This window comes from Melanostigma gelatinosum (genome assembly GCF_949748355.1).
Source record: "Melanostigma gelatinosum genome assembly, chromosome: 13".
NCBI classification, from domain to species: Eukaryota; Metazoa; Chordata; class Actinopteri; order Perciformes; family Zoarcidae; genus Melanostigma; species Melanostigma gelatinosum.
Window position 1 is genome coordinate 24918109 of NC_136646.1, and position 14188 is coordinate 24932296.

Below are 14188 nucleotides of genomic sequence, written 5' to 3' on the forward strand. Positions count from 1 at the left end.
CAGTACAGAGTACAGCAGTGATATTCATCAATACAGAGTACAATAGTGATATTCATCAGTACAGAGTACAATAGTGATATTCATCAGTACAGAGTACAGTAGTGATATTCATCAGTACAGAGTACAATAGTGATATTCATCAGTACAGAGTACAGTAGTGATATTCATCAGTACAGAGTACAGTAGTGATATTCATCAGTACAGAGTACAGTAGTGATATTCATCAGTACAGAGTACAGCAGTGATATTCATCAGTACAGAGTACAGCAGTGATATTCATCAGTACAGAGTACAGCAGTGATATTCATCAGTACAGAGTACAGCAGTGATATTCATCAATACAGAGTACAATAGTGATATTCATCAGTACAGAGTACAATAGTGATATTCATCAGTACAGAGTACAGTAGTGATATTCATCAGTACAGAGTACAATAGTGATATTCATCAGTACAGAGTACAGTAGTGATATTCATCAGTACAGAGTACAGTAGTGATATTCATCAGTACAGAGTACAGTAGTGATATTCATCAGTACAGAGTACAGCAGTGATATTCATCAGTACAGAGTACAGCAGTGATATTCATCAATACAGAGTACAATAGTGATATTCATCAGTACAGAGTACAATAGTGATATTCATCAGTACAGAGTACAGTAGTGATATTCATCAGTACAGAGTACAGTAGTGATATTCATCAGTACAGAGTACAGTAGTGATATTCATCAGTACAGAGTACAGCAGTGATATTCATCAGTACAGAGTACAATAGTGATATTCATCAATACAGAGTACAGTAGTGATATTCATCAGTACAGAGTACAATAGTGATATTCATCAGTACAGAGTACAGTAGTGATATTCATCAGTACAGAGTACAATAGTGATATTCATCAGTACAGAGTACAGTAGTGATATTCATCAGTACAGAGTACAATAGTGATATTCATCAGTACAGAGTACAGTAGTGATATTCATCAGTACAGAGTACAGTAGTGATATTCATCAGTACAGAGTACAGCAGTGATATTCATCAGTACAGAGTACAGCAGTGATATTCATCAGTACAGAGTACAGCAGTGATATTCATCAGTACAGAGTACAGTAGTGATATTCATCAGTACAGAGTACAGTAGTGATATTCATCAGTACAGAGTACAGCAGTGATATTCATCAGTACAGAGTACAGTAGTGATATTCATCAGTACAGAGTACAGCAGTGATATTCATCAGTACAGAGTACAGCAGTGATATTCATCAGTACAGAGTACAGTAGTGATATTCATCAGTACAGAGTACAGTAGTGATATTCATCAGTACAGAGTACAGCAGTGATATTCATCAATACAGAGTACAGCAGTGATATTCATCAGTACAGAGTACAGCAGTGATATTCATCAGTACAGAGTACAGTAGTGATATTCATCAGTACAGAGTACAGCAGTGATATTCATCAGTACAGAGTACAGCAGTGATATTCATCAGTACAGAGTACAGTCGTGATATTCATCAGTACAGAGTACAGTAGTGATATTCATCAGTACAGAGTACAGCAGTGATATTCATCAGTACAGAGTACAGTAGTGATATTCATCAGTACAGAGTACAGCAGTGATATTCATCAGTATAGAGTACAATAGTGATATTCATCAGTACAGAGTACAGCAGTGATATTCATCAGTACAGAGTACAGTAGTGATATTTATCAGTACAGAGTACAGTAGTGATATTTATCAGTACAGAGTACAGTAGTGATATTCATCAGTACAGAGTACAGCAGTGATATTCATCAGTACAGAGTACAGTAGTGATATTTATCAGTACAGAGTACAGTAGTGATATTCATCAGTACAGAGTACAGTAGTGATATTTATCGGTGTATAGTACACAGTATACACAGTACACGTCTCTCTTTACAGTAGGACAGTAAAAGTATCTGAGGTGGAAGTATTCATGCAGTAATCAGCTGATCTCTGGTTGCCGTGTGTCCTCTCAGCTTCATCCGTAAACAGGGTCTGGACCGACTCTTCTACGAGTGCGACACCCACATGTGGCGTCTCGGGGACCGCAAGATCCCCGAGGGCGTCGCGGTGGACGGAGGCTCTGATTGGTTCCTGCTCAACCGGCCCTTTGTGGACTATGTGGTCAACTCCCGGGACGAGCTGGTCGGCAGCATGAAGCGCTTCTACGCCTACACACTGCTGCCTGCCGAGGTAGCGCGCACACACACACACACACACACACACACACACACACACACACACACACACGTATGCACTGGCGTAACCCTGCAGACTCTCTGCTGTCCCCTAGAGGAGGACATGGACATCAATAGTGATTGTGTCTCTGGCAATTTCAAGGTATTTTGACTTTAAATGAGTATTCTCATTTTATTCTGCTTCATGCTTCTACTCCTCTTCATCTCAGAGACAAATATTGTACTTTTACTTCATTACATTCATTTCACCTGACGACTTTATGTATATTATTCAGATTCAGATTCATAAAACAAAATGAAGTCAACTAATGAATGATGTATTATTGTAGATGAAAGTACCAGCAGTGTACAAAGGGAACAATGAGCTCCACTCTACCAGCTGCAACATGAATGCATAAATAGTTTTAATCCAATTATATAAAAGATATATTCTTCTGCATCATGAGTTTTTTGATGACAATACTTCTGTGCTGTTCTTAAGCGAATGTGTTTTGATGCTGGAGTATTACTTGTCGTGTAGTACTTTTGTGGTTGTACTGAAGTAAAGATCAGAGTACAAACACAGCTTTCTGTGTTCTCCTTTAATCACATTTCTCTAACACACAGATTGTCCAGCAGCATGTGATGTTGCTTTGAGGTTGTATCATTAGTTCTGTTCAGTTCTGTTCAGTTCTGATTCCCTCGTGCATGTTTCTGGGATGCAGTCAGATCTGACCAAGACGTCTGAAGTGACTAAATGGGGTCTTAGATAATCACGTCATTACTTTGAGTTCGTTATCAGGTAAAAATGACAAACATTTACTGAATTCAGCTTCTCAAATACGAGGGTTTGCTGCTCGTATGAACTGAATATCTTTGTGTTTTGGTCGGTTGGTCGGACAAAACCAAGCAGTTCAGGTTGTGTTTGATCCAGAAAGCCTTATTTAGATTAAAGATCTCTTCATCGAGGCAGCCACAGTTCAGAATTAGACAGAAATGTGTTGATAAAATATAATAAAATACAATCATATGAAAGATTTCATATTAAATATCACTTTAAAACAAGCACAGATATAATGTAGTCCAATCAGAACCAGTCATCATTATTTCAGCTGTGAAGAGGAATCTTGTTGGCAGATGAGATGTTGAACTCGTCCGTCTCTGTTCTCTCCTCCGCCTGCAGTCCTTTTTCCACACGGTGCTGGAGAACAGCGCCCACTGTGAGACCATGGTGGACAACAACCTGAGGCTCACCAACTGGAACCGCAAACTGGGCTGTAAGTGCCAGTACAAGCACATCGTGGACTGGTGCGGCTGCTCCCCCAACGACTTCAAGCCCTCGGACCTGCCACGCTTCCAGGTGAGACCTTTTTACAATTACATTGGAAGAGCTGGTCGGCCACGTTATTGGAGACTTTCAGTGACACTGAAAGAATCCGCCATCTTTCTGCATCCTTTGGTACCTTCTGCAAACCTGCAGCCAGACGACGGCCCGTGAGTCTGAGCAGCTCTGGACCTGAGAAGTGTCATTTCACGAGACGCTTTGTACTTCACGTACATGCAGTGCTGGAAGGAGTACTGAACCTTTGTAAAAGTAGCAATACTGCTTTGTACAAATACTCTGTTACAAGTGAAAGTCCTGCATTCAAGATTTCACTTCAGTAAAACTGCAAAAGTATCAACAGCAAAACCGAATTAAAGTATTAAAGTAAAAGTGACTTCCAGAGAGTTATATGATTATAGTTCATATACATTATGTACGCTACAGCTGGTGGACTCGGAGCACATTTTTATAGAATATATAATGTAATACAGGTTATAATAGATTAGATATAAGATATAATAGATAGATATAATAACAGATTATAATAATCTATCTTTTATAATATGATAAGATGTTTTGTTTGTAACAGATCTTAATCTGTAAAGTCTGAACTCCAGCTGTCAGATAATAGAGAAGTAAAAACTACAATATCTCAGGTAACATAAAGCCGTGGAGGCTCTCTCTAGAGTCAGCGTTTGGTTTGTCCCTGCTGGGCTACCGTAGCAACATGGCGGTGAAACATGGCGGAATCTGTGAAGAGATCAAGGGCTCATTCTGAGCAATGATTCTTAGGTTTAAGGGGATTATACGCGAATAAAAACATAGATATGAATATTGTATTACATTTCCTCGAATAGTTCCTCCTGAAACCTACACACTGGCCCTTTAAATGTCCTCTGTAACCATGGAGGTCTGCCTGGTTTCCTGGTTTCACTCTCTTTCTGCTGGTGGGCCGGCATGTATGAGTACGTCTTTAAAGGAATAAGAAACCTCGTGTTTTTATCTCTTTCTACCTCGACTGATGACATTAAAAACGACAGATGTGGTTTGAACTTCTCAGTCGTGTCAAAGCTTTCCATGGCTGAACATTCTTTGGATTTGTGTGTGTGTGATAATGTTGCAGCCCTGTAATGAGCTCAGTGGAGCTCAGAGATAGTCGTCTTCATGTCCCTCTCAAGGCCTCGGTGGCCGGGCACCAGAATAGCTTCGTATTCACAAATTAGCGGCGCAGCGTTTGCTCTCAGCAGGGGGTCCTCAGCTCCCTGTCACAGCAGACCCGAGGACAGCGTCCTGCGGTGGAGCTACTGATGGTTTCCATAAGAAGAGCTGATCCTGGAAACAGCTGTGCACTCGAGGCACTCTGTATTTTTAGAGCTGTGTAGCTGGTTGCCGCTGCGGTTTGTAATGTTGTCATTATCATGATGCCGGGGTTCGCCCGCTAGAAAGACGGATGGGAGTCCTGGAAGCGAGGCTCAGGATGGAAGACATGTACAGCACACTGTATTTACATTCGTTCACCTGGTCACACCAGTCTCTGGGACTGGAGACCCCATTTTAAAATATGAAGACTTTAGTTTTTGTGCAATGTGTTGTCCGTTGCTGGTCTTTCTCTCAGAGTCGGTCAAGAAGAAGGATTGATGCATAAATTAGTGCTGGAATTTAAATTTCCCAGTTTTAGCTCCTTTAATGTGAGAATTTGTTGCTTTTCTCTTTTTATGTTTTTGTAAACTGGATGTTTTGGGTTATTTGAGGTCAAATGGAGAAGTCACATTGAACACTGGGACATGAGGAAATGTTTTTTCTACATTTTATAGACTACAAAAGATTATTAACATCAGTTGATAATGAAAACAATCATTATTTGCAGAGTGTATGTTGTTTAGAACTGAAATACTCGATTAATCGATCAATAGAAAATGAATCAGCAACAACTTTGATCGTCAACGAATCGTTTTAAGTAATTTTTAAAATCAGACGCTGTCAAAGATTCACTGGTAAATATTTCCTGCTCTTCTACAAAAGTAAAGTCTGAATATGTCAACTTGGGCTTCATTTATTGGACTAATCTGTTCATCAAGATAACAATCAGCAGAGGGCCGGGGCCCTCTGCTGATTGGCCGGTCTGATGAGGTCACACCCTCCCGATGACATCACAGACCACGCCCGTCCTCTCTCCAGACCGGGCGCATGACGAAGTGTGTGTCTGTGAGTTAACTCGGTTTTCCAAGGTTCTCGGATAGATTTAGTCTTTTTCCATCTGTCTTTGAGTCTTTGACATAAAAAGGGCGCGTCAGCTGTTCTACAGATGCTTTCCTTCAATAATAACTCTTCTAGCAGAGACTATTTACAGGCTACCTCTCTCAGTCTATTCGTCAACTAAAGTCTTGGTCTTATTCAATTAAGATTTCTTTAGTCTTTTTTTTTTTTAATGCTTTTTCAATCCAACTTATTTCCAAGATTTAACGTCCAAGCTCTGACAGCTTGACGGAGGAGCAGCGGTGGGCGGGGTTTAGCCAAAGGTCAACTGGGCTACGACTGGGATTTGTTCAGCTGATATTCCAGTGGTGGTAACTCCAGACTGATCTTCTAGTTCTATTGTGACGTTTGAAGAAGAGCTTTGCTAAAGCAACACGTTGCCTGTTGATTCCAGCTCGTTCTAGGCTGCTTTTATTGTGAAACAGTTGAAACTGAAACAGGAAGCTTTAAATCTTAGCTTCCGGTTTCCTTTACTGACTGATGATTTATTCTCTTTTTGTTCAACTGTTCGGGATCGTTGTCTCTTCCACTGGTCAGTCTGGTGGAACCATCGACTAAACTTCATACAATCTATTAGTAAAGAGACTTTCTACAAGATGGTACAAAGCATCAGAGACCATCAGACAGACATCTGACGGGACACCAGTACACATAATGTCTGATTGTGCAGTTCATGTGGTCGCACTGAAACCAACTGTTGGATCTTGCTAACCTGTAAACACTGTTCATAATTTAGCTTTTGAAGTGGACCTTTTAAACTGGCATAAGTGGATGCTGGAGATTTACTTTACGTGTTGACTATTTGTTTTGTACAAACTGTAACTCAGCGGTTTAACACAGAGCAATGCTGCCAGTGTTGCCGCTCATGTTAATGTGTAGCAGGAGTTTCATTTCTCACTCTCATCCCAACGAAGGTCGTGATTTGAACCTGTGATTTCAACGTCATATTTCTTCTTGACTTTTCCTTTATGCACTTACTTCTGCTTGTTTTAAATGTTCTCTTCTCTTTGTCTTTATTTACTTTTCTTTATTGAAAGTCAAAGTTGGTCTTGCTATGATGACCCCTCCTTCTCTGTGTTTCTGACCACAGCAAGCGTCCAGACCCACCTTCTTCGCCAGGAAGTTTGAGGCCAGCGTCAGCCAGGAGATCATCAACCAGCTGGACTCCTACCTGTTTGGATCGTACGCCCCGGGCACTCCGGGCCTCCACGCCTACTGGGAAAACACCTATGAGCAGGAGACGGACGGCCTCGCCAGCCTATCAGACTCCAAGCTCAGCCACCACCACGCCTTCGCCCGGATGGGACTGTCGCGCGCCGCCAGCTCGCTGCAGGGTCATCCCAATGACAACAGCTGCAGGTAGAAACATCCAGATGTGGGTTCATTGAGAGATTGTGGTGTGGTGCAGTCAGTCAAGTGGGTGAGCTGGTTATGTACCGTACTATGTCCAGTTCTCCCAGTAGATCCATGGCAACAGGTGGTTCTTGAGGGAGTTCCAGAAGATCTTTACGGAGTCCAAAAGGTCTTAGAAGCATTATTGAAAAGATGAAGGGGGTTCTTAATGTGGCTCCAGGGGTTTGTGAAGGAGCTCTAGTGGTTTTAAAGGGGTTCCAGGGGTTTGTGAAGGAGCTCTTGTGGTTTTAAAGGGGTTCCAGGGGTTTGTGAAGGAGCTCTTGTGGTTTTTAAGGGGTTCCAGGGGTTTGTGAAGGAGCTCTAGTGGTTTTTAAGGGGTTCCAGGGGTTTGTGAAGGAGCTCTAGTGGTTTTTAAGGGGTTCCAGGGGTTTGTGAATGAGCTCTTGTGGTTTTTAAGGGGTTCCAGGGGTTTGTGAAGGAGCTCTAGTGGTTTTTAAGGGGTTCCAGGGGTTTGTGAAGGAGCTCTTGTGGTTTTAAGGGGTTCCAGGGGTTTGTGAAGGAGCTCTTGTGGTTTTTAAGGGGTTCCAGGGGTTTGTGAAGGAGCTCTAGTGGTTTTTAAGGGGTTCCAGGGGTTTGTGAAGGAGCTCTATTGGTTTTTAAGGGGCTCCAGGGGTTTGTGAAGGAGCTCTATTGGTTTTTAAGGGGTTCCAGGGGTTTGTGAAGGAGCTCTAGTGGTTTTAAGGGGTTCCAGGGGTTTGTGAAGGAGCTCTAGTGGTTTTTAAGGGGTTCCAGGAGTTTGTGTATAGGGTGCACAAGTTTATTTCAGTTTACACAAGTGCATAAGACACTTCTGATCTTTAGTTTATATGTCGTCTCAATTCCAAAGTAAGTTGACTCTTCCAACGTGAAAGATGGTAGTCGTAGACATTACGCCGTCGCGCTGAAACGGTTTGATTTATTTCAAACAAACACTCGTGTGTTTGCCAGTTTGGTTTGTTTTGGTTGCTTCACCAGCTGTCAATCAAACTTTGTTGTGGACCAATTAACTAGACCGTTGGTTCGTTCCAAGTGATTTCTGATGCAGTTTGTTTGATATGTGAAAGCAAAGCAGACAAACCCCAAGATTTAGTGATGATAGATATTTGATATGAGGACAAATTCAAAAGATGATGTACTGTGAAGTGTCAAGAAAACAACATTTTATGTGAAATGTAAAAGCTGTGTGTATATTTATGCAAATCATCCCAAAACTGTCCAATCGGTGAGTTACCTGTCTGTCCTTGGGACTCTATGTTTGCAGCTCTTGGTTTGTTTGCAATGAGTCCGTGTGAACAGGAACTAACAATGGAGGATTGTTTTAACTTGGTTTGGACCAAATGAAGCAACCTACAGGCGTGAGAAGAAGTCTTTGTAGAATTGTTTCTGTTAAAAGTCTATATCAACCTCATGTACAGTCCCCACCCGTCCTGAGTGTGAGGGGGCTTCGTGTGAGTCGTTTACTCGTTGGGGTTCGTAGATTTAGGAGAGAGAGAAACTGCACCATCACTGGGTGATGGGAGCAAGAAGGACCGGCCCGTGAAATGTGTCTTTCCACCCGTGTTTGTGTTTATGAGTCCAAATGAAATATGAAGATAACGCCAGCTTGTGCTGGGGTACAATCAGGCTACAGTGTCTGCTCAGACTGGATGCTTCCAGCAATGTAGGTGTGTGTGTGTGTCTGGAAGGGGGGGGGGGGGGGGGGTTGACCACAGTAGGTACAAGGAGGTGCTTGTGCTTGGAGTTCGGGTGGGGATTGGTGGCTGAACTGGGTGGGGGCATCATTATGGGTGGTGTGTGTTAAGGGGGCGGGGGGTTGAACAGGACTCGTCTGTTCGCTTCAACCTGTGATTTCAGTTGAGCAACGTCTCAGACCACAGACACGTCTAACATGGAAACATCTGGAACATGGTTCTGTCCACATCACTACTTTATTTCCTTGCATATTTTGGACGACACTTAAACTGGAAAGTAACATTTCAGCGTCCTCTTTTACTTTGGAAAATGATGTGACTACCAACGACTAGTACGCAATATATTAGTATGGAGTTTGTATCTGTTCCTGCTTTTGATCTATTCATAAATAGAGTCATAGTACAGTATGTCGAAAGAAATTCAGCGTACAGAAATTGAGTCATTGTATCGTAAAAGTGTCAACAAATAAGTGAAAAACATTCATTAAAAACGTGACATGTATATAGTACATAAAAGTCACAGTAGAGTACGTTGAGTACACTCATGTTGATCAGGTATAATGTTTCCCATGTTAACTGTGTGCTGATGTAAAGAGCAGACAGGAAAGATGCATCAGGACTTCATCAGACGGTCTCAGTACACTTTCTATTTGTCTCTCAGGTTCACGGCCATGAACCACCCAGTGTCGGTCCACCTCTACTTCCTCTCAGACCAGTTCCAGGGCTACCTCGTGCGTCATGTTGCCACCAACCAAGCTTCCACCCAATCGGAGAGCCTGGAGACCTGGGTGACACCCAAAGACCACTTCACCCCGGCCAGCCCCCCCCACCCCACCAACAGGCTGCAGCACGTCCAGGTCACACCCACACACACACATGTATTCATATGAACCATTATGGAAAGCAATTTAGTGTCATCTATTACCATTAGCCTCTAGTATTACGTATGAACTGGGACTGTTAGCGTCGTTAGCTTCGTTAGCGTCGTTAGCTTCGTTAGCTTTGCTGCAGGGTTCGAGGGTGAGTTGGGTGTGGCTACAAAAACCCACAGATCCAACTGGAGCCAGACTGTGGAGTGAAGAGTAAAACCTTAAATCAGCCACCCGTTGCTGGATTACCCTCAGCTGCATTCTGACATCAGGCCCAGCAAAGGGATCCTGACTGTCTCTGTTCTTCAGGTTGGGGCGGACTGGGATCCAAAGGAGCGTCTCTTCAGGAACCGGGGGGGTCTGCTGGGGCCCACGGACGAGCCGGTGGCCGTACAGCGCTGGAGCCGGAGCCAGAGCAACCTGACGGCCACCGTGGTGTGGATCGACCCCACCAACGTCATCGCCGCCACCTACGACATCCCGGTGGACGCCTCCGCTGAGGTCACCCACTATCGGCCCCCGCTCAGCCCGCCGCTGAGGCCCGGGCTGTGGACGCTGAGGGTGCTGCACCACTGGAACCCACTGGGCCAGACCACCTTCATCGTGGCTCCGCTCGAGTTCCACCGACAACAGCCTGTAGCGCAAGGTGAGCGATGCCAACGTCATCACTGTGTTTACAAGAACACGGGAAGAGAAGCGAGGGCCAGGCAGGAAAGAACAGAACACAAAGACGTGCATTTGAACATTCAACATCTAAATATTAGGACGTGTTAATAGGTGTGTGACCGTAAGATGTTCTGACACCCGGGTCGGCAAAATACACCGATTCTCCCAGTTACACGTGTATTTGGATCAAGTAGCTTCCACCTGTCAGAGACACATGTAATCAACATGTCAGGAGTCTGGACCAGCAGCTCAGTAGCAAAACGAAGTTAGAAAGTATTTTGACAAAAAACCAGCATCGTTTGTGGAGATGTAAACTACTGCTTCCATGTTACTCATATTCAGTTCAACCTGCAGAAACTCATGGAAACATGTGTTGAGATCATATTCAAGAGTTTAAGAGAAGTCACTGTAGTTTGTATGTCACACACACACACACACACACACACACACACAGGGTCACCTCTGTCTGCAGAGCTCTCAGTGAAGCTGTACATGAACAGACGTGAGGTTCTGCTGGCTGCTGTTACTCAGTGAAGGTGGCTGTGAGGTGATGTCATCGCAGTGTTTGTGACATCGCGTTGGTTCCTGCGTGTGGAACAGGAGCCTGGTGTTCACCTCTGAATCCACCTGCAGCACATGTAGTCTTTGAAAACACACTTCAGTTCCCGCTGATGGTTTCTGAATCCTCAGAAGACTTCAAACCATCTGGAGGAAAGAACACATGACATCACTGTGTCTCGTGATGAAGTCAAACAGAAATGATTTGAGCTCATTTCGTAAAGCACAAGCAAAATACAGACCATTTCTTTCGGGGAAATATGAAATGTACCAAAAGTCTAAGACACTGAGTACCCGTGCAGGACCAGCTCTGACTTTGAAAACATGTTTTTCTATTTAGCAGCAATATTTTCTCTCCGGATGCACAAAAGAATATTTGAGGATTCTGTAAATGCCTTCAGAACAGCAGTATGTTGATGAATGTTCTGGATCGCTCCATGTTGTTCCTCCATGACTCCGTCTCATGGAAACCGTAGTGATGTTTTAAACTTATGTTTAGTACTACTTGTATTATGCAGCAGCAGTTTGCATCTTGATAATGTGTTTGTCATATTCAAGCCTCCGGTTTGCACTGAGACGTGTGTGAGCGGGCTGTGAACACATGGTGCTGCGGCTAGAAGGGCTTATTGGCTGCTTCACATGAACGCTGACTCAAAGGTTCTGCAAAGGCTTTTATTTGGTCAATGGCTAAAACGTGGTGGATGCTCCTTTTTCACCATTCTTCTTTCCTCTCCCCCACCTCCCTCCTCCTCCTCCCCTCCGGTCCGGGGATCCAGAGGAGGCTCTGCGGTTGCACGCCGGCCCACCCAGAAACTCCTACATGGAGCAGAGTTTCCACGGCCTGAACCCGGTGCTGCGGCTGCCGGTGAGCCTGGGCGCCGTGGAGGAGGCCGAGGCCAACGCCGGCCTGACGGGGGCGCCGCTGCGCCGCTGGCTGGACCGGCTGCTGGAGGGCCACTGGTCGGCCGCGGACGTCTGCTCGATGGGGCCCAGCGTCTGTCCCGTCATGCAGCGCTGCCGTCACACCGTCTGGAGCTCTGCCAGCCCCGACACCAAGTCTGAACTGAGCCCGCCCGGAGAGGACGGCCGGATCAGGTAGCAGGCGGACGGAGGGAGGGACCAGAGGAACAAGTGAAGGAAGGCATGGGGCCGATGCCCTGTTTGTGTCTCATATTTATTTATTTAAAGTTTGTGCAACGTCAGAGTGAAAGGATGAATCTGACTTTGGAGGCAGAGACGAAGAACAAACTCAAACGCTGAGGAACATCAACTCATTGACCTCAGTGCCCATTCAGCCGGCTGCTCACTGATGATCGGGACAATGACGCTGTGTGTGTGCGTGTGCGTGTGCGTGTGCGTGCGTGCGTGCGTGCTGGAGGAGGACGTGGTTGCTCATTCTTTGACCGAGGCTTTATATTATTATGTTTTTAAAAGTCTATTTCAGACGTTATCCCGAGTTTACAGTTCAACTCAAAGGTTGAAATCATTAAAGTCAACTTCCTCGGAAACAAACACTGATAAAAATAAAATTCAAGAATAATTCCTCGAACAGTATTTCTTGAAGAAAGAACTGTTACCTGTGTGACGGCTGAGAGGAAGGAACTGCACCACGAACACAGCAGCCGGTGGTCGTGGTCGTTGAGAGAACGTGATGTAAATGTGGGAGAACGGCCTGAAAGACTTTCCGTGTTCTTCAGATGATGAGAGCTGTGATCCAGAGATGATGAGCAGCAGAGCCAGGTCGGTGTCGGGGGATACTGGTCCCTCAAATTGATGATTTGTGCGTGAGATATGTTTTTCTTTTAGTCGGTCGGTCTCTCACAGTTCACATTTCTGTTTGAACCATTGAGAGGATTTTAATTGGAATGTTTAAAAAGTACTGATGTACTGTACTGAGATCTTCCACTGGAGTAACCGTAGGAACAACATGAACAAAACGTCACACGTTCTGCTTTCAAACGTTACATGAAGGTGATAAGTTGTGTCTTGATATAATATTCGTTTATTATTGGTGGAAACATCATGTTGATGATCATTTAAACTACTTTATATAATGTTGGAATCGATAAAGATGAGTCATATTTCATAATCTGCTGCTGTATTTCTGTGTAACATATGAGAAGTAACAGTAACTTTACTTTAGAATACTTGAGTAAAAGTACTGAGTTACTCTGAGCCACTCGGAGACACCGAGCGGCTCTGAGCTCCGGATCCTCTTCACTCACTTCCATCTGCTCTTTGCTGGAGAAACATGTGCGACTGTGTCAAAGACTCATTTGTTCAGAGGTTTATTGTTCAGAGGTACGAACATTTGATGTGCTGATGTTTGCAGCGAGCGACTCTTGTTTCTGTCTTTGTTTCTAAAAGGCTTCCATGTGTTTGTGTCTCTCCTCCTCACTGCTCTCATTTCAAACGTTTATTTCTGGATGGTTCAACTGGACTGGCTGTCAGTAACGGTTCAGATATTGTTTGTCAATTGGTCTCTTAATTGTTTTTTTATTAATCGTTTAACCTGCAAGATGTCAAATATAAAATCAAAAGTCCGTCAGCAGTCAGCAGAGCACACGTTAGTCCGTACAAATCCATCATGTACAGTTCGTCTGAGCACCGATGAGACCAAAAGGTTTTAATTTATGATATGAATCGAAATAAAAGCAGCAAATCTTTGTATTAAAGAACTTTTAAAAACCGCAAATAAGTTGATTATTATTTAAATTAGCTGTAAATGAATCTCCTGTGACACTGAGCAACAAACTATTTCAGGAATACAAATTTCAAAATGTTAAAAAATGCAGAGAATAACAATCGAATCATACATATTTGCCGGATGTTCCTCCGTCCTAACGGGACTTTCAGTGGGTTGAGTCCAGAGCTCCAGCTACAAGGTCTATTTTAATAATCGTGATGGTAGAACACCACTGATGCTATGAACCACTGATGAAAGGTATTGACGTCTTTTGAGGAGAAAGTAGCTGCTCAAGAGCTGATCAGTGGTCAGATTCAGAGCACTGCTGCCCTCTGGCGGTCATTACCATCGTTACATCAGAACATCATTCACAGGTTATAGTCGCCTTGACGCCATTTATGCATAAAACCTGGAGTTGTATTGACTGGCAGTTACATTTCTTTTATTTCGGGGCACCCCAAAAAAAACAACTAATAATCTACAGATGAAGCTGTGAGTTTACAGTCTGCTGAACTCCTCTGGATTTAGGAGAAGACAGCACATGTAA

General features: G+C 43.8%; 1 protein-coding gene across 1 annotated transcript in view; it reads left to right on the forward strand.

The window, feature by feature from the left end:
• LOC306786800 (xylosyltransferase 1-like) overlaps positions 1-13333 on the forward strand; it is a gene marked incomplete at its 5' end in the record, with an annotated part of 30330 nt that extends 16997 nt beyond the window's left edge. The window contains 6 exons of the mRNA XM_079281670.1: positions 1999-2215; positions 3383-3559; positions 6870-7138; positions 9524-9719; positions 10041-10377; positions 11732-13333. Coding sequence (XP_079137796.1) covers positions 1999-2215; positions 3383-3559; positions 6870-7138; positions 9524-9719; positions 10041-10377; positions 11732-12054 — 1519 coding nt within the window. The 3' untranslated portion in view covers positions 12055-13333. The remainder of the gene's footprint in view (positions 1-1998; positions 2216-3382; positions 3560-6869; positions 7139-9523; positions 9720-10040; positions 10378-11731) is intronic.
• Positions 13334-14188: the final 855 nt, after the last annotated feature.